Source organism: Vanessa tameamea, chromosome 13, assembly GCF_037043105.1.
Source record: "Vanessa tameamea isolate UH-Manoa-2023 chromosome 13, ilVanTame1 primary haplotype, whole genome shotgun sequence".
Classification (NCBI taxonomy): domain Eukaryota; kingdom Metazoa; phylum Arthropoda; class Insecta; order Lepidoptera; family Nymphalidae; genus Vanessa; species Vanessa tameamea.
Genome location: NC_087321.1, coordinates 2,699,214 through 2,727,212, shown reverse-complemented (window position 1 = coordinate 2,727,212; position 27,999 = coordinate 2,699,214). Strand labels below are relative to the sequence as shown.

Below are 27,999 nucleotides of genomic sequence, written 5' to 3'. Positions count from 1 at the left end.
CGCTTACATAGATTAGATACTATTAAGAAATTCCAATAAATAAAATAAGTATATATAAGTATATTATGCATGTATTAAAAATGCGTATGCTACTTATTTAGTTATGCATCTCTTGTAACTCGCAATTTATTTTTTCGTTCTTCTTAAAGACCCAAAACGATCGTTTGATAGTATAAGATTTATTTACTAGCGTAATTCCCTAATGGTTTAAAAAATAGTAAGAACATAGATCGTTTTCTAATATGTATGGGTGAGTGAATATATATTCTAAAATCCAGGGCTTTGAAATGGTTAGCAAGTTTGCGAACTCTCGACCAGTTTGGAGGAGTGTTTTTAACAAAGTTAGCACTTTGAGCGGTAAGACCCTACCATGGTAACGTACTTTGGTATTTCGAAATTTCATTCGAAATTATTTCACTTTTAAATTCAATTTTCAAATAAAATTAACTATGTTACTCTTAATGTTTCAGGTAAATATCTTCAAAGATGACCACGTCTTTGCTGGATTGGATTCGTTTACTGTGAGTTTATATTATGAATTCTTAAAACGAATTTAAGAACACAGGAAATTCTCTCGTAACGTTAAATATAAAAAGAGAAGGACTTAAAGAATCTAGCGGAAACTTCATGAAATAGCGTGTTAACATTCAAATTTTTCGTCACCGTAAACGCTTAAAATTCTGACTAACTGGCGCCTGGCGGGAGACGGTTAAAAAACCAGCAGGACGTCTTTCCTACATACATATTTATATTTTTTGAATAATTATTATTAGCATTAAGACCTTAATTATATACAAATAAAAATTAAAAATAGTTACTTTAAAAATCATGACCTGAAATGTGGCAAAATGATAGCAGCATTTCCCCATTCAATCGCAATTCCGATCCTCTGGTCAAAAATGAACCGGCCTGTCACCAGTGGATACAAAAAGACGGGGTGTTATAAAATGTGCAACTGTGTCAGCTGCAAATGGGGCAAAGACATAATTTGGAATAGATTGTAATATATGTATGTATTTCAATTAGTAAAAAGTGGTAAATACTGAATTTGCTGCAAGTTCGTTTGGGTAGAATCAACATTACAAATCAAAGTTTTAACTTGATTGAGATGAATGCTAACACTAGTAGACTGTTTAGTTTACTTAAATAAAACCTTTTTACTATGTCTATTGACTGGACGTACAGAAGCAACGAAAAAAATTATTAAAAAAAATCACACTCAATCAATGTGTAATGTAAGGTTACTCAGAACAGATATCATTACATTTGAATGTATGTAGGTATATACCATAAGATTGTGAGGACAATATGAAATAATGAATCAAACACGTACATCAAGGTCACGTTTAAATCCAAGCAATCACTTCAAAATCATTCAAGGGCTTTACTTGTGCTTAGAAGTCAATTCGTGATCAACACCATAATAAAACATTCATTTTAAAACTCTTGCAAGATTGCAAGAGTTATAAAACATTTACTAGATTAAATAAAAACGTATATGCTACCGAAATATACGAAAAACTTAATAGTTTAATAATTTTGTTTAATATAGTTAATATTTATATACTTTTATTATATATTTATACGTCCATCGAGTTAAAAACAATTGTCGATGCTTAGATAGATGAGATCGTTATATAACTTGGGAAACATAGTTGTAGAATTAATTGAATTATGTAATTAACGAGTTTATAGGTGATAGGGAATGAAAGGATCTTGAAGCTCCTGGCTATTAAAGATGTAAGTTTTGTTTGCTGAGCGTTCCACGAGCAGCTTAGAATATGGAATAACTGACTTAAGCCTAACTTCAGGAAACAGAGTCAAAGAAAGGTTTTTCCAGTAATGTCGTGTGTGTGAGTGTGTGTAAGTGTGTGTACGTGTTCGTGTATTGGTGTGTTTTTAAACGTGTAATAAGTAGGTACTCTTTTTGCTTACAATAAGATAGGTTCAAACAATTTCTTAAAATATTTCTGTTTTGATGTTGCTAGGACACAAAACGGATGATGACATCGCCCTGAACAATTTAAGGGAAATAAACCAACTACATAGTACATGTGTGTGCTCAAACACAGGTGTGCTCTCTATTCCTTAATCGATTTTACGTGCTTTCCGAGGCACGGCAGTGTGCACACTTCCAACATATAGACTCCGGGCTGTTACAAGTTCTACAGGTCTATATAGATATAGCAAAAACGTCAAAATTCAACTACATCGGACACCATTATAAATATATTCACAATATACATATCTACCGAAATTGTTCTAAGTAACTCCGTAGTCCGTTACTACGAATTTCGCTCCGGTGAATATCGTTCACGGCTGATTGGGAACAAATTGAGTGAGAGGCGACTTTAATCGGCTTAATTTCAGTTTCGTACCATTTAAATATTTTCCAGGCAACACCAAACATAGCGTTGATTGTAATCAGTTTCTAATAAAACTACAGCGATGAAATCATATATATAAAGTAGAATTACAGCCTATACATGTCCCAATGCTGGGCAAATATCACCCTTCGAGGAGAGTTGAGGCTTATTCCACAACGCTGTTCCAAAGCCAATGGCTGGTTACAAATGTGACAGATTTTCATTCGACACATGCGATATTTTCCGTTATCGTTGACCACGAAATGATATATAAATACAAATTAAGCACATGAAAATTCAGTGGTCCTTGCCTGAATTTGAACCCGCAATTAAAAGTTAAGACGCACTTATCCACACTGGACCACCTCGATCATATCTTTATATAGCTTAAATGTTCCTAGTTGTTCTAGTTCCTCTTTCTTATTTAAGAAAATATAAATACCTACTTCTTTTAAAAAGACTTCATTCCTATATTGCTCGAATCGTTCGTTTGTCACCATTTTAAATCCTTAGGCCATATGTAGTCTAAATAGAAAGGCATCCTTGACGTCAAATTATTCTATTAAATATACACACGTTTCTTGTTACCATCAGTTTACCATCAAGTCTTATACCAAAACATTATTATAAATTAATTAATTTAACTAATTATAGTAATACATATTTATTAAAGTATATGCAGCACTGGTCACCCATCAAGGTCTGTTACCAGAAATGTAGAATTAAATGCAAATTGATAAAAATTAGTCCGAATTACATATATATATACTACGAAATTAATATAATTACGTTAATTGAAATACCGCCGCTAGTATGCGCACGACATTCTCATAAATGTTTTATTATGTGAGAATAGAATTTTGTGTTAGAAAATTACATTTCTCAGGTTAATTGTCGTACATTACTCACACTAACAGCTGGGCTGAAGTCTTTTCTTTCGGAGTTCAGAGGTGGATATATCGTTCGCCAGCTCTGACACAGCACGCAGAGTGAGGAATTGCAGGATAGAGGAAGACGTCAAGACTGTCAGATACGAGTAAATCCCATTTGAAATCTCCACCGTTCGCATGCTGTTGGAACACTTGAGAGTACCAACCAAGCTCCCGTAGTAGTCCCTTGGTCAACTAGATCGTTAGCTGGCGATGGAGGCAGCCAAGGGATGACACCAGCGTCGAAAAGATTTTCATTTACATAAAATGATTATTTCAATCCTTCAAAACACAACTTTTAATTGACATTTTAATAAAATTTCCTATTTTCATAAGCTTTTTATGGTTTATCCTTGTTGTATGATAATAATGTCATATATCAGTTCTGTCATAAGAAACATCACAATTTGTATTATGACACGCTGACAACGTTTTATGACGACGCATTAACTCGGATAAATTATCGCGAATGTGATATAATATATCGTCCTTTTTAGGCCGTGTTGATTAAAGGGCATTGTTTTCGTGTTATGGTTGTAACGTAAATTAAACTGTTCTACTAACTCCTTTATCTGAAACGAATATTACATAGATACGTATTGTAATATACAACCAGTAATCGCCATGTGACCGGCGAGAACTTCTCCGCAAATCTCGATCATCATCATCCTCCTGCCCTTATCCCAATTTTACTTGTTGTCGGCGCAGCATGTCTTCTTCCATATTACTCTGTCGGACGCCATCTCACAAGTAACATTCTTTCTAACCATATCGTCTTTCACACAATCCATCCAACGTTTCTGTGGTCGTCCCGTACCTCTATATCCATCCACATCCATGCTCAAGACCTTCCTTACAATATATATTTAAAAAAAGGAGATGACATGCAATTTATTTCGTTTTCAAAAATTTGTATAATATCTACTTGGTCTGCAAATTCGAGTAACTCGTACTATTCAGTTGAATGCTTAAATGTCAAGGCGTAGGCGTCACTGCACTTTTGAGTAATCCGATTAATTAGTGTATATTATCATATACTTGATATTTTCGCGTACAATAAATCGAAAATTATATTTAGTTTATGGAATATCAGTTTAAGTAACTAAACGATTAGGATTTTCTTAAAATAAATATTTTATTAATATGTCACTTCACACACTTTGTTTCGACAGTTTGCACAAATCTCCGATATTCCCAAACATCGAGTTATATTTGGGAATATTAATTCATTTAAAGTCAAATTTAATGATTAAAATTATTTGTAAGCTCTTTTTGCTCGACAAAGGTGTTATAAGAATGTTTGAGGTGGCAAATAACTACGCTACCCTACGTCTCACGGGTTATATTTAAATGTGGAAAATGCACTCGAATCATAATGGTTTCTTTACGATGTTTTCCTCCCCTACGACACGAGATGTATTTCTATGACCACAATTTTTTGGACCTCTCTCTGTTCTGACATCAAAGCTTTAAAAATAAACCACCTAAAACATTTAGTGATGCTTCCCTGGGTTTGAATCTACATTATTCGGTTAAGAACCATGTAAATCATCAAATGGCCAGTTTCGGCTCAGTCATAAATGTACGTTAAACAATCAAATAATCGCTTGCAGATTAACAAAATGAGTTCGACGTTGCGCCACATATGCTCGGATACTGAATAACTTGCGCTATGTCGTATCTACTCTCTGTCGGCTCAGTGCACGTGTAACAAATATCAAACACAACTATCTAAACAATCTCGCATACATCGTAACTTTACATGATTGAATCTCCAAGTTCATAGTCATTTAAATTAAAAATTTATTGTTTATTTAAATATCATAGACATTTTACTTGGTGGTAGGGCAAGTACCATCCACTCATTATATATTCTACAATACACAATACACAAATACTTAGTTTTGTTGTGTTCCGATTTGAAGGATTTGTGATCCAGTGTAACTACAGGCACAAGGGACGCTTTGGTGATATGAGATATAATTAATATTTCTTACAATACCTATGTATATGGGCACTCCACATCTTATTCCTCATCGCCTTTTTAGAAAACTTCAACTACGGACATACCTTGTTATATTGTCTTTTGTGGAAACTCATATCAGTAAGTGGACAATTTCACGTTGTAACAAAACCCTAGTATTGGCGCACATTTACAATTGTATCTACAAAGTTAATCTTTTTTTTGGTCGACCATTAGGCTATAGAATAAATAATGTGCAGTGCGAATACTCCATCCCATGTGTATTCTCCTTGCATATTATTATTTATCAACAGTACTACCATCAAATACCAATCCTCTATATTACAGAATTCCGGTCTGATGGATGAGTAAGCCAGTGTGACTATAGGCACAAGCGGGAAACTACATGGGAACCTGTGGGTGGCTTTTAGATTTTACAGTGCCATTGTCTATGTGTGTAAGTAATTACATACTACCAGGTAGCCAATGTTCAACTCATGCCTTCCTCAAATTAATTAAAAAAAAAACAAACAATTTTAGTGCGAAAATAGTTTCTATACATTTTAAATTTTTTTTTTTTTTTTTAATATAAAATTTTGAATTGTATTTATCCATGTGATAAGCCCATACACACGGAATGAAAATCATACGTGTACAATTGCTTGCAATGCGTAGTAAAAACATAAAGCGATAAACTTCACGTGTGTTGATCCTTCTTACTAGTTCATTTGATTGCGGAAATCATTATAGCTCTTGGAATATTGCGAATTGGTTTCAATGTCAATAAACTTATCTGTTAACGCAATCGAAACTAATCCTTAAATCAAAGAAATTGAGGCTTAATATGGCGCGTGCCTATTGCGATGCTGTTGCACTTCATCGGGTTATGTAAATGTACGCAGCTGCATGGCAGCGTGTAAAACGTTCTATGTCTATTTCAAAGAATTCTAGTTCACAAACTATACCTCATACGGAATAAAATTGCGCGCATTATTATAATTTATGACTTTTATTTGATTGCATAAGAGCTTGTTGTCTTTATCAGTTGTGTCTTGTTTGTCTGACGCAATTGCCGTGAACCGAAAATGATCCCAGTAAAGTATAATCGACCCATATATTCAAATATAAAATTCAGCTTATCGCCTTATCTGAACATTTGATAAGCCAATGTTTACCAAACACGAAACAAACCCGAAATAATATTTGTTCTGTTATATTTGAACTAGAATTTCACATGGAAATTGTTAATGCACAACAAAATAAATTAAATTAAAAGCCGAGACGGTGTAGATAGAAGATAATCTATCTTAACTAATTTGTCCAAACGGACACAGACAATAACCATGAGCCATATGTGTCTCACGGGACAGGAAAATGGTTCAATCCGAAAGCACCATTGAGCTGCTTGTGTGTGCTTAGTTTTTATATTTTTACAGTATTCCTAAGGATAACATCTACACTAAGCACCAAAACTTTTCTTCTAATAGGGTGAGACGCGTTATCTTAATTTATTTGCCATTGATTACGTTAAATTTTACTGCAGTTCATTAGCTTTTTTAAACTGTTAATAAGTAAATATGTTGTAAGTAAGTAGTGTTAGAATGATAATGCTATATTTGCTTCGTTATTTTTTTTTGTAATAAAGTTCAATAATACAGTAATGGACAACAAGCTATTGATCATGAATTTGAATAATGCGATGTTGTTGCAGATGATCTCGTGTCTAATTATAGACCGACTGAAATATATTGGATATTGGCGAGACTTCTCACGATGTAAGAGGATCTCATTTTAGTTTATTACCTGCTATCGTCATCATTAGTCTACAACTTGTTCCTCGTGACTTCAGCCGCGTCAAATTGATTTCTCCTGAAATAAAGTTCAGTATTTTTGACGTTATGAGGTAACAAAAAGTCAAACAGTTATTCTTCTTTATATTATTTATGTTATTGATCTGATTAATAAAACCAATAATTAGCATCAAGTTCGTCAACGCATTTATACAACCACTTGAGACATTAAACGGTCTAGTTAAGACAGTCAAATGTCCAGCTGTAAATCTAGATCATAGCAATAGAGGAACAGCTGGTAGTACTTGAATAGAGTGCGAATATCATTAAAGATCAGATGATTAATATTTAAAAATAGAAGCCCAAATATTTATATATGCACATCCTTTCTAATAAACATTACACAACGATTGTATTGATAAGCGACAAAATGCTTTGTCTTCTTTTTCCAAATGACAAAAGACTGATGAAAGAAAGAGATAAATGGATGTGTCTATACTTGCTATACAAAGCTTTAAGAATATTATTTTTAATACATTATATAAATTAAAGTAACGTATACTTATTTGTAAAATAAGTAATTGCTGTGGGAAACGACATTGCAGTAAATTTACAATGTACAATTTACCATTAAATGTTTTAAAAATTTTTTTCTTTGTTTATTAAAACGTACAATGTTATAATTTTTCTTGATAAAAATATCTATGTCACGAATATTTGTTTTGTAATATTTCCGTAAACAATAATATTATCTATTGATAATAAAATAAAATATACTTTATAACATTTGGAATGTTATAAAAGCCCTCATTTGTCTTCGTCTTGTATGTTGCATATTTTAAAACATAAAAACAATGGACTTTTATAGAAGTATTTTTATAGGACACCTTTTAGAGGACATCACTTGACACTAAAAAAACTCAATGCTCACAATAAAGCTTCTCCTCCATAAGAGAACTAAGGATTAAATTCTTCTTTAGACTCACCAGCCTTTAAAAAATTTTCTAAGCTTTTTAACAAACCAAGATTATCTTACAATATGTTTATTATAACAATTAACCCATATATACACTTTATTGGCAATATTTGATTAATTTTCATATATTTTCCTTATTTAAGACGTTAAAAATTATAATATGTATTAGTAATTTAATAATTGTTTCAATAAAAACTGTTTTTAGTGAGGTAAAAGTAAGTCCATATTTAGAATAAACTTTAAAACAAAATCTTTTATTTAAGATTCATTTGCGATTGATTTCCCAATTTTCTAAGATTATCGATATTGTGCAAAGCTTGTGCTATCTCAAATGTTCACTGAATTTAACAAGAACTAGCCCACGTGTTCCTCCTATTACAACACTCCCCAATGCAATGTACTGCAACTCGAGTTGATAAATTTAATGATAAACCTATATACCACCTATGTAGTGAAACATTTTTTACTTTTCTCAGAGTCTTTAATATTAACTTAATCCCTTTAAATAACTAAACGATTTTATTATATTTTGGATTTACTGTTCATGAAAAGTTTTTAAATCAAAACATTAAGCAACATAATCTATACAAATAAAAGTATTATTTGAAATACATCGTTCCAAATACGCAAATTAGAATATTATCAAGCATACACTTAGGAATAATTGTAATGAAGATTAACGACACCGCTTCATTGTTATCGCTTTAATTAAACCGATTTAGCAACAAAGATTAGAATATGTGTCATCGAGGCGAATGAACCGGGAAATGTTAAAATAAATAAAACAGATAGCGAATCTGAAGCACTGTTTGCTCAATCTAAGCACGATTCTCAATATGGTGATATTGGTTTTAATATTTTTTGCTCGTTTATATGAGGTCTTATATTACAAGGATCTTATAATTTATTGTTTTATAAAAGTTTTGAAATTCAAACATCGTTAATTCCAAATGCCTAATTATAAATTGATAAAAATGTTAACTAATTAGAAAAACATTAATTTTATAAGCACGTCTTTGGAATTCAATAAACTCTTTTGTTTCTCGTAATACCATTCTTCGGAGCTATTCTTAATAATTATAAAATACGATTGGATCGTTCTGCGGTTTCTTTTTTGAAAGCTTTGTACTTTGTCTTTGTTATTTTGAAGATAGCGGCACCTGTAACTTGAATGGTTTCCTTAGTTAGCATCGTTAAATTAAATGGATACCCGTTACTTCGGTCGTCGTCTATTTCTTGAGTTGATAACAACTTTCAACTGACTAAGACTGTCTCCATGTAGTGATCTTATAAAGTGTCACCTTGCGCTATGTATAGCAGGACAAAATTAACCATATGGCAAAATTCTTAGACACTTGGTCTTAAAGAAGTGTAAGCCCTTGTACCATCAAAGCACTGCAAACAAATATCTAAGATTTTATATCCTTCAAATTGCAATGACTTACTCACCCTTATGAGTATTAGGTATAACTTTGGGAAGTCAATCAAAGGCTTCAATCAAGGCAAAAAACACTCGGTCTTGAGTGCTTACATTGTGTTTATAATTTAATTGTGAAGAAAAATATCGTGAGGAAAGCTGCGTGTTTTGGATGAAAATTTGCCACATGTATTTCATCATCATTCATCCGCAGTGGAATAACGTGATGGAATAGGGTAATCTTCTTCTTGACTTTTCCTTTTATACTATTTCGATGTTCAAACTGAAACAGAGTATTAATGGTTAGCGGTAAAATAATTCATCACTACAGAATTTACTGAATGGACTTAAACAAAGGCTTACCGCAAAATGATTACTTGACTAATTTAACAACGACCGCACATTTTTTTTATGAATCATAGGAACTAACCTTTCAAAGCAGAAAATCTGGCTTTTTACCAACATTTATGTAACTCTGTAAATAAGGAATTTTTCCATCATAATATTACTGATCATTTACCTAAAAACCGTATAAAAACTCATTTTTATCGGTGTAAAATAAATTATGAGATCGTGACTGACTTTTCGTAAACTGTGTTATGAAAATGACTAATCCGACATAACAGCCCGCCATCTGCCTGCGAATGCCTTTTAACATTCTATGCCACTAAAACTGGCTTCGCTTTTCACGTTAAGATCGTGTTCGTCATAACACTATATAATTCCTTTAGTAGTTTATTACCTTTTATATTTTTAAATACTATTTATGTGAAATTTAAATTAGTTTTACGATCATCTGAAGAAATGTTGCGCTTTGCACTTCAGATTATTAAATAAGGATTTATTACTTATTGCAAATTACTTTTGGAGATATTGGAACGGGCTTCTTTTTTACATTCGTCATTGATTTATTGATCCAATATTTCAGAGTGAGCTACGCTTTCATAAACATCATTACTAATTATAGCTATAATTTAAGTAAGTACAGTGGTCATAACTTGTACATTTCCACTACTTGATAAACGCATTTATCAAAAACATAACTGTTTTTCAGTACTTTTGTCGTTGTACACTTTTTTAGATTTTCCCATAAAGTAAAAAAAGATACAGTTGTTCTTGTACGAATTTGATCTTTGCTATCAGCGGTTACGATCAATGCGTTCTATCCGTAAGGCCATCTCTTAAAAATAGTATATATATATATGTATTTGTGATGTCTTTATATTTTGAAGTCACAATCATCTCTGCTTAGATCTACAAATAATTTACATCCATTATGTGACTAAACTTAAAGAATACCGACTTATTTATATTCTCAACACAGCATCGATAACATCGGACAGTTGCTGTGACTCATATTGCGTGCCCAGTCCCCCAAAAAATAATACAACATACTAGTTTTCATTTTTAAAAAACGCTGCTTCAATGGGCCTGTTTTAAATATTGTTATATTAAATACGAATTTCGTTACGAGTTTAGTTATTAGAGAGAGTTATTTCGAAGTAGTTTTACGACTTTTGTCACTAGAAAGTTCACAATTTTTTTTTTTTTTTATTCATATCGGTAGGCCGACGAGCAAATGGGCCACCTGACGGTAAGTGGTCACCACCGCCCATAGACAATGGCGTTGTAAGAAATATTAACCATTCCTTACATAACCAATGCGCCACCAAGCTTGGGAACTAAGATGTTACGTCCCTTGTGCCTGTAGTTACACTGGTTCACTCACCCTCCAAACCGGAACACAACAATACTGAGTATTGCTGTTTGGCGGTAGAATATCTGATGAGTGGGTGGTACCTACCCAGACGGGCTTGCACAAAGCCCTACCACCAAGTAAAGTAATTTAACAAATGAATTCCTGCTATATCGATAAATCCATGGTGATTGATTTAATCAGTTCCTTGGAACAGTCAATATATATTCTTAGATTAATGGGCTAAGTCTTCAATATTAAATAAGTGTTTTTGATACATTTTGTATTCAACCCGATACACTAAGACCACCTGGTAAGTAATCTAAATTAAATTCACGTACAAAATATATCATTCAATCTAACAAATGTATCCTGCAGACGTTATCTGAAATACCATCAGCTGAATGAGAAATCTTTAAATATCCAACAGTGCAACAATTCACTCGTAAGCGATGCTTGAAAAACATATCTAATCTTAACAACATATTTGAAATTTAGATTTCTGTTTAGTACTCCTGTCCTGATAGAATCTCTGCCTAGCCAACTTCGTATGAAATATTATATTGCACAGGCGTGTGTGCAATTACAGCATTCTATTTGCTTTCCGGATTATGAAAAGAAATGAAAAATAAATAAATAAAATAATAAAGTGAAAATGTTTTTTGAGCCAAGGGAGTATTTTACTTTCTACTACGTAACTTCGGGGTGAATTCCACGATTTTGGTTTACTTAGGTTAGTGTGTCAGTGTTCCGATTATTTATGTACCTACAGTAAATACTTTAATAAATATTATTCTGCTCATTGATATCTAAACTCTCAATAAAAAGATTAGTATTATCGTATAATACAATTATGTTCTCAACTTGCCTAAAAACAATGCCTTTACAAGAGTTACTTCGATGCTGACCTTGTGCTAGATTTAACTTAACTGGATTTATTCCAGATCTAGACTAGGTTTAAAGGTCGAATGAAACTCAGGCCATTAGGTAAATGAGTTCGGGCTAATGTCGCATCGCATGCTTTAAAATTTTTAAAAGACCGAATGTTTCTTTTTACAAAAGCGATTGCTTAGAAATGCAATTTTGATCTTATTTGCTTTGTTTATACCAGATATTCTAACGCTTGATTTCAATAATTGATAGTTTATCTACATGGTTGTTCGCTTATTACCAGGTGGGCAATATGCTTATCTGTTCTGTAAACATTTTTGTTTACAGAACTATTTTTAAAGAAATATATTTAGCTATAAATATACGCAAGCATTATGTCACAAAATATCTTGTATTCTTTCCAAATTTTGTAGATGAAGAATTGTCCGTAACAAACATTAAAACATTCGAAAGCGTCAATATAATTGATTTGATAGATTAATGTTTACTGTTTGTATAGAATAAGCTGATTGGGATAAAAAGCTTTTCACTCAAACGTAACTTTACGTAAAGAAATATTGCCTCAAAATTGTCCTTGAACTTTCACTTCCACTGCGACCAAATTAAGTTTACTAGGAAAAAAGCCTAATTTAATCGACATACTAGCTTTGAAAGTCATTTTAATGAACTGTATTGTATTTATATATAGATATACAAATACGGATCTATATATATTTATGAACAAGCAAACACAAAACGGTTAAGCACCTATTTTTCCTGCGTTAGTCAACTATTTATTTTTATTTTATAGCTATTTATGGTCTTTAAAGTTATCAATAAATTAATGATTAATATGTTTTCCACAAACATTAAATAATTATTATATACATATGTATATAATGTTCGCCCAGCACCAAAATTTCAACCAATACATTGGAAACTTCTACATCAACCCGCACTTTGTATGCATGCAAAGGATGACATCCATGTCATTCTCGTTCGTCGTCTTGTGCATAATATCAATAAAATTTCATGCCACAGCATAATATATACTATACTGTGACTGGCTCGAGTATTGTCACAACACAATATTTTTATTGGTTGGGCTCTTGTTATTGAGTTTCTGGAGGTCTGAAAGTTTGTAAGTAATAAGTAATGGCAATTTTTATAATCTCGTGCCTCAAAAATTTTAAACTATCACTGAACTCATTCCATTCGTATCGGATTTGACGTCTGATTAAATTAAATCAGAGATGGGACTGTACTTGTGTTTCTGCAACCACCTGTACATTGTAATATTTCCTGAGCAGCCGGCTAGTCTTCCTTTGGTGACAGCGGTGGATGCTATCAGTCAAGAAACATCATCACTATATCATAACCTTTATTTAGGAAAAAAACAATTAGTGCTACCATTTTGTACATCAAACATTACATTAACAGCCTGTAAATTTCCCACTGCTGGGCTAAGGCCTCCTCTCCCATTGAGGAGAAGGTTTGGAGCATATTCCACCACGCTGCTCCAATGCGGGTTGGTGGAATTCACATGTGGCAGAATTTCGTTGAAATTAGACACATGCAGGTTTCCTCTCGATGTTTTCCTTCACCGCCGAGCACGAGATGAATTATAAACACAAATTAAGCACATGAAAATTCAGTGGTGCTTGCCTGGGTTTGAACCCGTAATCATCGGTTAAGATGCACGCGTTCTAACCACTGAGCCATCTCGGCTCAATTTTGTACATCGCCCGCAGTTATTGTCAATGTAAGTAAGATATGGTCGGTGTATCACAAATGATGACTTATTATAATAATATAGTGATATTATTTACTTCGTTATCGTCTGATACTTTGTCGTCTTCTGATATTGATTTATATTCAAACATCATAGCATGTCAATCATCGCAGTAATCACATCGATGCACTTTATATGTACAAATGTATTATTATAGTGCGTAGTTGCTTATAATTACAATATGCTGCAAATTGTTTATTGTAAAAAGCAAATTGTTTTTTTTTTTAATGTTTGGGACATTTATCTATCAGTTTATATAAGCGAAGTAGTTAATTATACTCGTAATCATGTTACTATTTCACACGTCCATCACTCTATTTTTATTATTTGCTTATATATTATCATACACTAGTTCACGCCTGCGGGGTGATTGCAGGTCTATTTAAACGCATTTGTAATATTAGTAACTTTTTCCTTATACACATTTTATATATGTAAAATTATCATTAGTTTGAAGGAATCAAACTTTCACATACAATATAGCCAAATGTCCCAGTGGTTAAAACACGCGAATGTTAACCATAATATGCAGGTTCAACACCGACTAGCACCACTCGTTTTTACTTACCTAATATTAGCTTTGATCAGCATGTCATGCTCGGCGGTGGAGAACCATCGTGAGGAAACTGCATTTATTGGATGAAATCCCTCCACATATACAATACCGCAATGACACACATACGACCCTTTCAAAATGAACTCCTTGCCGCCCAGCAGCGGGTCATTTACTTACTTCATACTGTTTGAGATTTATTCATAGTATATGTTCGTCTAGATCAGTAATCATTATTTTATCGCAAGAATAATTACAATACCGTAATAATGATGGTATAAAAATTCCACTTGGCAACTGTCGAGTACAGAATTGCACTTGTTCATAACAATGGGTCGCAATCTTTAATTGAATGATATTTCCTGTTGACTCGCATTTACCGATCATACCTATTTATTGGTCTGCCTATCATGTATTTACACATAATTATAGACAAACAGTGACGGAAGTCCTACTGTATATAATCGTATGTAAACGTGCACCTCTTGCCTGTTTTATGTTATGTAATATCTTTCTTCTTGAAAGTCATTTTGACAGATTTGTTTTTTTTTTTTTTTTAATTTACAAGTTGCCATTCCCGACATCGCGCGTATGCGTCAAATAAGAACATTATTTGTAAAAAAAAAAACTATCGCAGTGACAACTAGCGGGTCGAATCTAAACCATCCTAAGAAATAAACAAAATCGTTCCAGCTGTTTAGAAGTTCAGTGACGTACACGGGTATAGAAGTATTATATTTATAAAGGAGATTATCAAGTATTGTATTGTATTCATGCTAACAATTTTATCATTCGCATGTTAGAGAATGTTGAATGTTGAATTGGAGTCCAATAACTCCATTGAATCCATATAAAAAAAAAATCTGAGCCTAGGGGTTAATAATTCAGGCAATTCTTCTCAATCAGAACTCACTACTAAAATTAATGATAAAAGGTTAAAAATCACACACATCGGTTTGTCTTTCCGCGCACGAATTTCTATATCACGTGATTTAGATAAAATTCGGAGCGATGACAGCTTAATATCTGATTTACTTTTATTTTAAGTGACTACTTACACAAATATACATTTAGTTCGTATTATATATATGCCATATATAATTATACATGTACATATATTTATTTGTATGCATTTATAATGGTGAATGTGTTGACCTATTGTTTTTATTATTTTTCTTTTGATAATTTAAAACAGACATTTTATTCAATGACTACCGTTTACTCGTTTGGAAAATAATGTTTTGTTTAGTTTAGCTAATGTTAGAAATATGACAAATACGAGTATTAATATTACTATAATTCGATTGTTCAATATATTCGAATAATTATCACTATCGACGTCAATTCGTTCACGTAACGAGTGAGTGAACGACCACTGATCAGTCGACCACGGAGACACAATGCGATGTGACAGTTGTTTATTACTAAGTGTATGATTATTAAACGTGTATCCTAAGCAATGTTATAAACTCGGAATCATTTAGTTTATCATAATCATGAAATTTAGAACAAGGATACCTAATACTTGCCAGCCGTCACACGCAGGCGTAGCCGCGAACTAAGCCACGGACGGAAGCTAGAGATTGAAAAAGAAGATTGACTACTCAGTTTCTTGCCAGTTCTATAACGTCTATTCCGGAAGGGTGTTGCTGCTAATTAAGACCTTTATGTATTTTTTTTTATTGAAACAATTAATAAATAACTGTCTTAGACTGTGTTCGGACAATTAATTACAAAATAGTAATTTACAGATAAAGCTTTAATTATATTCGTTTATGAAATTATTCAACAGTTGCTTAATTCTATTGTATATTCTCAAATACATACGTCTCTAAATAATACAATACTATCCCGCATTCTCACGAAGATTTTCATTAAAGATTAGACCGATCGAAAACACTTCGACGCATACATGAAACACAACGAACACCTAATCCTTCAAATAGAATTCCATTTGCCGAATCGAGAACGAAATAATATTTTTCTCATTACCAGTTCGGAAGAATCGTGCAAGAAAAAAATAATACAAATCGTCACACAGTATAGACGGAATAAAATAAATAGAAGGAAACGTGACCAGCTCACCAAGTACGGCTGTTTGAGTCGGTATCCTTGACGGGTGACACTAAACCTTCAGCCGTCGCCATGTTAACGAATTTATTTATTCACGGGCCTTTTTTCAGATGTCTCAATATTGCTCGCTTTTATTTGATGTGAATTATCAAATTTATTTGGCTTTGAAATTTTATTCGTTTTATATCTCTACATACAATCAATTAATAACATTGAATAAACAATTTACAATTACGATATATTTTTTAAATTACACGTATTATTAACTCAGACCCAGAAATATTTAACGTTTTATTTATTATGTATAAATACTTTTAAATTACTATTATACGAGTTCCCCGTGCATGTGTTACGTAATCACTGGATGTAATTTCATGAGACTTGACATAGTATTTGCTTATAGGCTAATACGTTTTATTATTATACAAAAACATGAACACACTTGTCATGTAAATGGTCTAAACGGGTGAACCTGTAAAGCGTTGCTAGTTATGTTATAATACTGAATAAGTACTAAAACCTTGTCCAAAACGCGCTGCGTCTATTGGTATAGTTTTATAATATTGGTTTACTAAAAAAATAGTTGGGCATTACTAAAAAAGTCTTTTTTAGTCTTCTCACTTATAAGTATAGATTACTGCTGATAAACACAAAACACCTTTATCAAACTAAATTATTAGGTCTTTATCCGAAAATATCGTATGTTGTCATGTATATAAAATTCACCTGCTACGTTTAATAAGGTCGTAATGTATTGGGTTGTTGGGAAAGTTGCTTCCAAATTAGAACTGAGATAAGATTAAAATTTGGATATATTTATTAAACGATATTGGTATCAATCTGTTTCTCAAGCCGACTTTTAGGACACATGTGTGTTATTTGCTTCCAATTATCTGCTATATTATACAGAACTATAGTGCCGTTCTCTAAGAATTCACTTCGAATGAGATATTACTCGTGAAATGTTGATAACCGACTTAGAGACACAGGCTATTTTGAAACGTATATCCTTTATATTTTCTGATCTTTATAGTCAATTTCGCGTATCACATTCTGAAATTTCACGCTCGTGTTCTGCGGTAAGTTTTTGCTTTCAGAATACCTCTACTGATCATATACGATCTACAGAAACAATTTTATCTACCGAACCATTAACTTTCCGGATAATCCATTACTATTCAGTAAAAATAGCCGAATTAAATTGATTCTATTCTGTAACGTCCTCTTTCTGAAACGGTGATTTCCTTACGTAATGCTGACAAAGTTGTTTCGTTAAATAAAGAATGTGATCCAAAAGCTAATTTTACAAAAGTTCATTTTGAATATCGATTATAACAACTGTGAAAATTATTAAGCTCCGTACACACTGGTAAAAGATCTAAATGGATCGGTGTTTTTTCATTGGCTATCTACTAACTAGGTCCATATACACACCAGCAATTACCCTGATGTCGTTTGCCATGAGTAATAATCTAATATCCGCTCCAATTCACTCGTTTTACATTTTAAGTAATTAATGTCCACCTCAATTTAGATCTAGCCATTGTTCACACCCTACACCATGACGTTATAACGACTATGAAATTTAAAACCACCCAAAAGTATTCAAAGTATAAAATAAAAGATAGACTGTGACAATATATTTCTTGATTGGTCTGTAATGGAATATAAATCTATTTTGTCGGAATTTATGTATGAAACCTGTGATCGCCGTCTCTAAATACAGAGCACGTGACGGACATTCGGTTCTGCCGCATCACTGATTTGTTTGTAGACATTCGAGTTCATGTAAATTCATTCAGGGAACCTTTTACATTGTTCTCTTGTTTTAATATTAATACAGTCGTCTGTTCATGCGGAATTGTAAGCACCTTTGGAATTTTTAAGTGCCAAAATAATCTGGTAGCAATTTTGGATATGAATATCATGAATTTCCAGGATTAAGTTAGAATTGCTTTGCTTCATTTTACAACTGAAACCAACGAAGTGGTTAAAAAAGTAAGTAGATTCTATGAGGTTCCAGGTTTAAATCCCGATGGGGTAATATAAACATCAAGTAAAATCCTCCAGCCCCCGGAAAGTACAATGAGTACTGCATCTGATCTCTCTCGAGGTCGTGTCCAATGCATTACCGTCTTTACCACAGGGCACATGGGGCACGTGCCCAGGGATCCCCATGCTGAGAGGGCCCCGAAGAACCAACAATTTCTTTCACACGTTTGTGTTCACTTAGACTGCTGTGTATATTTTTGAAATTGTCATATTTGTAAGATATAAATAACATATTTAACAAAAGGCTAGTGACGATAGTCGATATTCAAAGTAGAAAGCTCGTCGAATCGACGTGCTCATCATGATAGAAATACATATACTATAGCCATAAGTATGTACAAGCAATCAGATTCCTACGAATTTACGAAAATTACCGCACCGTTTATTTGAAACTTAAAGTCTGGCTATAAGTAAATTATTTGTACATGGTAGTAAATATCTACTAAAAGGGCCCCAAAATCCTGGGTGCCAAGGGCCCCAGCATAGCTTGAGACGGCTCTGGTCCAATGGAGTCCCATCTGGTGTTTGATCACACACTTCTTCACTATACGCCTGCGCTGTTCGCGAATCTTTGATCTTGGCAGCCGAAGCTAAAATGACATCAAGAGACCTGTTATTATTATGTTTCCTTTTCTTTGAACATATTTGTAATGATAGCTTTTTCACTTGCCAGCAGAGGGTGGCGGGTGGTAGGAAGGAGCGCGCGGCGCGGTGCGAGAGCGCGCGCGGCAGGTGACCGACGGTCAGCGCGGCTCATGTGGGCGGCGGGTGCGTGCTGCTCGCGCCAGGCAGGTCTGTAATAACAATTGTATCACATACCTAACAAAATCGTAGCAGTTATATTTTGCTGTTGAAAGGTAGATTTTAAACGAATTGTTTACTTAAGATCATTTTGATAGCTTCAATAATATGTTATTAGTAATTCATAAGTGATTTCTTCGAAATACATATAATATGAAAATGTATACATACATTTAAATAGTTAAGAAATCTCTGTGTTTTTGGAAGTAAAAAAATAATACTACTGAAGTCGAAATTAACGGAATTACTTTTGATAATCATATTTGATTGTTAGGTAAACGTTAATAAAACCTTATAATCTCTTGTAAGTTTGTTCAGGACTGTTACATGAAGTGGAAACGTATTAGTCAAACATTCAGCCACGTGGAATGCTAGACTACATGCATTTAATATTCATTGAGTTTTAGACCTAACTCCTACGTATCCTACAGTTAAGTCACGAATTTCGCCATTCATTGTTATTCCTTCAAGTTAATACTCTACAATACAAACAAGTATAAATTTATAATTTAATATGCTAGATTGTATCGCCAAAATTGTGTGATATATTTTAACTCAATGTGGGTGGAACAAACTTAAAATTCAGTTTCAAGTTTTATCCCACTTAATATATTGTATACGGGAAAAAAGAATTGTCATATTATTTTTTATATTTACTGTAAAAGGAGAACTCTAAAACTAAAATCATTGTATTATTGCAATGAAACATTGTACTATTAATGAGTCCAAAAACAAATTTCGTAGATTTGGACCACACACGAATACCTTTGGTACTTTTGTAATGTTTAACTAAAGCTTGTAATTACATTAACTTTTTCAATTAGGTAATGATGACACTGCAATCAATGTATTTTATCTATATTTTGTGTGTTGTCTTTTATTTTTTCTATCTATATATAAATAAGCAAAGACAAAAAACATTCTCGTAACTTTTTCTCCTCTGTTTGTCAACCGTGTAGTTTGGTAGTTATTGACGATTTTTAGTGTTATTGATAAAAATTTTTTTTAATATGAATGAAAAAAATTTTTCGTTCATTCGTTTCGTTCTTTGTCCCGTATGCGTTCCTGAACCATTCATCCGATTGAGTTATAACTTCGTATAGTTGTTGTTGACAATCGTAGAAGATTTTTGGCATAGTACCATGAACGGAAAATAGGTGACGCACGAGTCGTTACACCTTATTGTAATTGGCAAGATTTTTACTTTACCCAGTTATATGAATAATTTACTTCAAGATGTTTTATCAACTGAAAGATTTTATTGTAACTCCAATACAATTCCCATTCCATTATAGTTATGAGGTATTAGTTTCCATGCAAACTAACAAGCAGATATACCTAGGACCTGATACAGTGATTCTAATTGTGGCAATTGATAGCAATTTGATGGTATCAAATGAACTTATTCATACATCATTGCTGTTCTGGATGCATTTTAATTGAACCTCCAGACGATATGATGCGTTCGAGTTAAATCAAATACTTTCTTTATTATTTGCAAACATATTTTTATAGACGGTAGCATCGAACAAGCTTTGTTGACACAACTATTTATAATACCGAAATATTTAAATTTTTTATGACAGTAATTCAATATAAAATAGCGTATTAGTCTAATGAAAAGCGCTTTCAGCATGATTGTTTTATAATAGGACGTACACCACCTGAGCAGGGATGCCCAGGCTGCCCTCCGAATTCTGGGGGGGGCAATTTTGCGCTCGCCACTGTTCGGGGCAAGCGGAGCAGGCATCATAAGGCAACCCCTACCACCCTCACTGTGGACTTCTGCAACATAAGGGGACTCAACTCCAACTTGAACGCCGTTCACTTTCACCTTGAGACGGCGAAGCCGGCCTTGCTCTTTATTATTCTTACCGAGACCCAGATATCCTTTCCTGCCGATACGACTTTTCTTTCCTACCCCGGGTATAAATTAGAAAATTCCTTTATACCACGAGCTGGGGTGTGCGTTTACATTAGAGATGATATCTGCTCTCGACGCCTCGGCAGCCTTGAAGGGCAGGACCTATCGATTATCTGACTGCGTGTAGATTGCGACGACCATCCGCGAATCTACGCGTGCCTTTATAGGTCCCATAGCGGTAATGCCGAAACCGACTGACTGATACCACAATGCCGGAGGTTAAATTCCGGCCAAGTGCAGTTCTTAAATCACTTCTTTCCTTGGATATTCATAAGTCGAGTGGACCCGATGGTATCCCTCCAATCGTGCTACGGACTTGTGCTCCCGAGTTGGCGCCGGTCTTAACGCGTCTTTTCCGGCAATCCTATGCATTCGGCGTCGTTCCGAACTCACGGAAGACTGCTTTGGTGCATCGGATCCCTAAAAAGGGCAACCGCCCAGACCCGTCCAACTATAGGCCTATAGCCATCACCACCTTGTTCTCCAAGGTAATGGAATCCATTATAAACTGCCAGCTCCTGCGGTACCTAGAGGAGTACCAGCTGATTAGCGACCGCCAGTACGGTTTCCGTCGGGGTCGCTCAGCCGGTGATCTTCTAGTTTACCTTACTCATAGATGGGCGGAAGCAGTTGAGAGCAAGGGGGAGGCATTAGCAGCCAGTTTGGACATAGCGAAGGCCTTCGATCGCGTGTGGCACAAAGCGTTTCTTTCGAAGCTTCCTTCCTATGGGCTTCCCGGGAAATTATGCAATTGGATTACCAGCTTCTTGGCAGATCGGAGCATCAAGGTCGTTGTCGACGGTGCATGCTCCGACCAAAAATTCGTCAATGCTGGTGTTCCACAAGGCTGCGTTCTATCACCCACTCTGTTTCTTCTGCATATCAATGACTTGTTGCAAATCAGTAACATTCACTGCTATGCAGACGACAGTACCGTAGACACCTCATACACCGGCCGTGCTAATATTTCTCGGGAAAATGTCGAAGAAAACCGGAACAAACTTGTGTCTGAAATCGAGTCTTCGTTAAACAAAGTCTCGAACTGGGGCCGGCTAAACCTAGTCCACTTCAACCACAAAAAGACGCACGTTTGCGCGTTAACCGCCAAAAAAATACCATTCGTCGTATCTCCACGATTTGAGAACATTCCGATAGCCGCCACAGCTAGTATCGGAATACTTGGAATATTTCGGAATATTTCGAGCCTCGTTCAGTTCCGCGGTCAATTGGAAGGCAAAGCCAAATTGGCATCAAAAATGCTCGGTGTGCTCAGCAAGGCAAGACAGTATTTCACGTCGGCACATCGCCTAAGACTATACAAGGCGCAAATTCGGCCTCACATGGAATACTGCTCTCACCTCTGGGCGGGTGCTCCCCAGTACCAGCTCCTTCCATTTGACCGTATCCAACGTAGAGCAGCTCGAATTATCGACGGTCAAGCCCTTTCTGATCTGCTCGATCCTTTGGCTCTGCGTAGAGATGTTAGATCACTCTGCATCTTCTACCGAATCTTCCACGGGGAATGTTCCGAGGAATTGTTTGGATTAATCCCGGCAGCTGAATTTCACTTTCGGACATCTCGTCAAAATTCTAAATTTCCCCCGTACCACCTAGATGTCCGAAAATCCACAACAGCGCGATTTTTAAGACATTTTCTGCCTCGCACAACCACTCTGTGGAACCAGCTTTCGCCGGCGCTTTTTCCGAACCGATACGACTTGGGAACCTTCATAAAAAGAGCGTACTCCTTCCTAAAAGGCCGGCAACGCACCTGCAACCCTCCTGGTGTTGCAGATGTCCATGGGCGGTAGTAATCACTTTCCATCAGGTGAGAATCCTGCTCGTTTGCCCCCTAAAACAAAAAAAAAACAAAAATTGTTAAGTTTATTGAATTCAATTTGAGAAAAGTGATTTTGGTTTCTTTATATCCAAATTCATCTTCCAGAAAAGAAGATTCTAAAATGCTCAATAGCCTACTATAACAAATTATATGTTGATTTTTCACCATTTTTATTAAAACTTAAAACCATTTAGTTTAAATTGTCTTGTAACATTGAAAGACATTTGTATTTTTTTATGAATTATTTGTATTTTACTTTGGTAATTAGGCTTTAAGTTGTTTTAAATTTTTTCTCTCGTTGTGTTATCGCATGAGTGCTGTCACTGAATGCCCCACGTGCACTATGGAAAGGAAAAACCGCGATTGGGATTACGGCGAAAATATAAGCCGATGAAAGCGCTTGCTTAATTACGAGTCCAGCTTGTTACTAAATATTTCCCACAAGCGGCACGCGCACCGTTGAGACGATTATCCAAAAAATAATAACTTTTTTTTTATTAATTTTATAATTAGAGCTCATTCAGTTATTTTACTTAAAATGTAACAGTACCATAATACTTTGACAGTAACTAAATCATTAAAGTAAAAATTATGAAGGAGTCGTAATGCTCTTATATAAGCTATAATAACGCTATGATTGTTTTCTTATGAAGATAGATCGCCATATTGAATTAAGAAGTTTTTGAAATGTTCATCAATCTCAATGGCGGTCATCAGATAGTGCACTTAGGGCTGGTAGACATGAGCTGGAGTGTGGAGGGGGGTCATGACGTGTTGCTGACGGGGTGTGTGTTGGTAGCTAGCAGGCACTCATGCGTGAGGGGGTGACTAACCGTGGCGGGGTGGCAGGCGAGGGCAGCGCGACGCGTACCCCCGTCAAGACGTTCCAGGCGTACCTGCCGCCGGCGCACCGCACCTACAGCTGCATACACTGTCGCGCGCACCTAGCGAGCCATGACGAACTTATATCCAAGGTGAGGATTAATGCCAAACGAACATACCGTTCACCATCCAGCTTACATTCCTCATTAAATTAACAGCCTGCCTAAAACAGAGTTACGTATATTTGATTGCTCGGCAAGATCTAACGAGATAGCTATCTGTGGTGCAAATACCCGTGTACTGTAATATCTCTTGCGTATTTTGCTAAATTATTTTGAACAAAACCGCAGTGGGCTTTGAAACTTTTTGGTACACGTATGAATTCGGCACTTCGGTTATGGTCCACGTCCATTTTCAAATAACATATTTTTATTCTTGCACACGTCCGTAAAAATCCCTCTAAATAAACGCTACAAATACAACTTACTTAACGACTTACCATTAGTATCTATATTTACATATATCTAAGTGAGTGGCACAAAGTTCAATTACAGAGCGATATCATACTATACATAAGAATCGGGTTCACATTGAATCGGATCGATACATTTATCGTTCCGACAAATTTGTCGAATGCTTTTGACGTATGTATTTTGATAGGACTCACTGACATTGATGGGACCTAGTAAAATTTATCTACATACATTCATTTGACGTTTATTCAGAATTATTACACTATCGATATAAGTATGAACACTATGTGTGAACAGCAAGTGTAGACTATCGACTGGGTATAGAATTTTCGGTCCGACATAATGTAAACCGGCTGTTAGTGGAGGGCATTCACTTTTATGTAAATACTTTATAAGGGATCAAGCTCATGTCTTAATCTTTTTTATGTTTTACTTCGGGTTGTAGGATTTTATTAATGTAATGTTTAACTTTAATTTATTTAAAGGATTTTTATCTAGTTTGATTAGAGAGAATAACTAATTTATTTGTTGCAGACTGAATATATGATTGCACAGAGATTAATTCTTCTTATAAGTTTATTCAAAAAACAATAATTAAATAAATATTTACATGACTTTAAACAATTACAACAACAACAAAATAACCAGTTTACTTTTAAATTGTTTTACTTTATTCTTTTTAAATACATATATACGCTTTATACTCAATACTGGAATATCCTGTTTGATCCAAAAACATTATTAACATAACCAATCAGACCGCGAAAAACTAACATATGGCTTACACAAATATTTATCTAGAGCATTGTTTCCGAGACGCTCGTAATTAGTTATACTTTACTTACCTTTACTTGGTGATAGGTCCTTGTGCAAGCCCGTCTGGGTACGTACCACAGAATCGTCATATATTTACCGCCCAGCAGCAATAATTACGTTTTTTGTGTACCGGTTTGATAAATGATTGGCCAGTTTATGCACATGCACAAGGGACATCACATTTCAGTTCCCAAAATTATATAAATACATTTTTGCTATAAATATAATAACATCTATCTGACCAAAGTTCAGCCACGGCAGCAGATATCAGAGTAAATCTCAGCTGCGTAGGAGATACTAAAGTGTACACGAGTTTGCAAAACATAAAAGCACTCTATATTTCCTCAATAGTCTATAAGACGGCCAATACGATCCGAGATACATTAGGCGAAGGTTAAACGATTTCACGTGCTGTACGAGACAAAGCAATGTAACACTGCCAAAAAATAATAACTTTATTGTCTCGCTCGGACATTCTAACAAAACACATCGGAATAAGCTGTAGCCCGTATGTACATATATTATTTACAATTAAGGACTGACAGGCAGACTGGTAAATGGGCTACTTGAAGGTCAGTGCTCACCTCCACCCACAGACAGTGGCACCGTAATAAATACTAACATCTCTCACATCGCCGACCTTGGGAACTAAGATGTAATGTCCCTTGTGTAGTTTTGCACTTGCCGTTCACCCATTAAAATTAAACACAATTTCTGTTATCAATTAAAAATCATTCGTTTCATTTTTTAATGTAACAATAAATTTCTAAACTTGTCAAATTTTAATATTAACGTAAGTTTTCGTAATACTTCCTCAATATATAATATATTAACACGCACGCTTCGGTAACGTTATTTCCTAAACATCGATATTTAGGAAATAACGTAAAATGGTTTTTGTTAATATTAATAAACGGGTTTTTTATCGTTATTTTTTATACATGGAACTTTCAAGATAATAGCATAAGCATAATTTCAATAACGATAAAAAAATACATAATATTTTTAAAGTATCGTTATATGAATATTCTAGTAAAATATAAAAGTTTTAAAACCTTAAATATAATATATGCCAGGAATTAAACATTAGTGAATTTAACGAACGTAAAAGTAACACGCAATCAAAAATCGTAATGTTTAAGAAAATCCTTTTGACAGCGAAATAACACAGATAATAGCGACTCATTCAAACAACACGCCGCCGTCTGCAGATCGTGATGTTCTTAAATTACCTCATCAAAACATTTCTCCGCCATAACTGTAATTGTAAATAATTTTCTTATTCCACAGTCGTTCCAAGGCAGCCAGGGGCGCGCGTATCTTTTCAATTCAGTGTAAGTATTCTATGATTTATAACAATTTAAATAATTAAAATTATTGTTTAGTTGCAATTGGTAGTAGGGCTTTGTGTAAGACCGTCTGAGTAGGTACCACCCACTCATCATATATTCGACCGCCAAATAGCAGTACTCATTATCGTTGTGTTCCAGTGAGTGAGCCAGTGTAACAACAGGCACAAGGGTCATAACATCTTATTATCCAAGGTTGGCGGCACATTAGCACTGTAACGAATGGTTAATATTTCTTACAGCGCCACTGTCTATGGGCGGTGGTGACCGCTTACCATCAAGTGGTCCATGTGCTCATCCGCCTACCTATATAATATTTAAAAAAAATGCAAACTATACAAATTCATTTGAAAGTACTACTAGACCTAAAAACATTATTTTGTAATCGACTAATTTCCGGTTCCTATATTTAACAATCCGTGTAACCGATCGTTTTTGGGTTACGCGGATCCATTTGATTCATTCCTATACGTCAAACGCTGTAGGCGTCGAAACATTCGAAACGATTTATTTATTTATATTTATAGGGACCCTTTTAATTTACGCCTCTATTAGTAGTTAAGTAGGCAACTGTACCGTGAGCATATCGAATCGATTTTTAAATATAATAACCGGACCTACATAATTTTAAAATGGAACCATATATTTAACGACGGACACTCATTGGCGGAGACCGAGATAAACCTTAATGCTTTTTTATTATAAAGACGTTCATTACCTGAAGTACTTGTGAATGGGATTGCAGAAAACGGTTAATAATGATTATATTAATATACAAAAAGTTGTAAATTGGCCATAACAACATTCGATTACATACCATCTACATAAGTATAGCAAAGACAAAAGAATTCAGTACCATATCCCCCAACTGTGAACCGATTTTCAGTTCTTTATTTTATTTTTTCTTTAAACGTCCTTGGCTAGCATCTGATCCAGCATATGATTGAATGATATAGAATTGTAGATTGTCACAACGTTATAAATGTAATCTTCGCGTGACCTATTTATTTAAAAAATCAAATTATTTCCATGCATTTTTCATAAGAGACGTATGTATATAAGCGCTTGAATTATCCATGAGCGAAACAATATTTTATTCAAGCGACATCGCCAATTTTAGTTTCTGTATTGAATAAGAACATGCACTAGTTTATGTGGAACTGTTACTTGCGAAAATATCTTAGTTTTCATCTTGTTTCCAGTGAAGTCGAGAACTTTCTGAGTCGTAACGAAAGTGCAGCTAGAACACGAGCAGTAATAGTCACGAATTGTTGTTTTCGTTTACAAAGTTTTCTAATGACAAAAACTAAATAAATTATTCTTGACTACTATCCAGTAATTTTATTTTTTTTATTATTATTACTGTAAATATCGCAAATATGAGTTTGTAAACTATTAATTAATTATAGATAGTGAGTTTGGTAAAATATTTATAAAAAAAAACTGCCTAAAGACCTTAGACTAGGGTGATAAAAAATGAAACTCATTTAAAAATTT

The 27,999-nt window shown here is 34.3% G+C and overlaps 1 protein-coding gene across 10 annotated transcripts in view; it reads left to right on the top strand.

The window, feature by feature from the left end:
* The window catches only part of LOC113398032 (protein yippee-like), a 95,938-nt gene that overhangs the window by 62,454 nt on the left and 5,485 nt on the right, over window positions 1–27,999 (top strand). For 3 of the 10 annotated variants that reach the window (XM_026636607.2, XM_026636606.2, XM_026636604.2), the window contains exons 2-4: window positions 19,154–19,269; window positions 23,892–24,016; window positions 26,444–26,487. In XM_026636607.2, the coding sequence (XP_026492392.1) occupies window positions 19,233–19,269; window positions 23,892–24,016; window positions 26,444–26,487 (206 nt within the window). In that variant the 5' untranslated portion in view covers window positions 19,154–19,232. Of the gene's footprint in view, window positions 1–470; window positions 522–19,150; window positions 19,270–23,841; window positions 24,017–26,443; window positions 26,488–27,999 lie in introns of those variants that run through there. The other 7 variants (XM_026636602.2, XM_026636605.2, XM_026636600.2 and 4 more) reach the window with 5 other exon arrangements.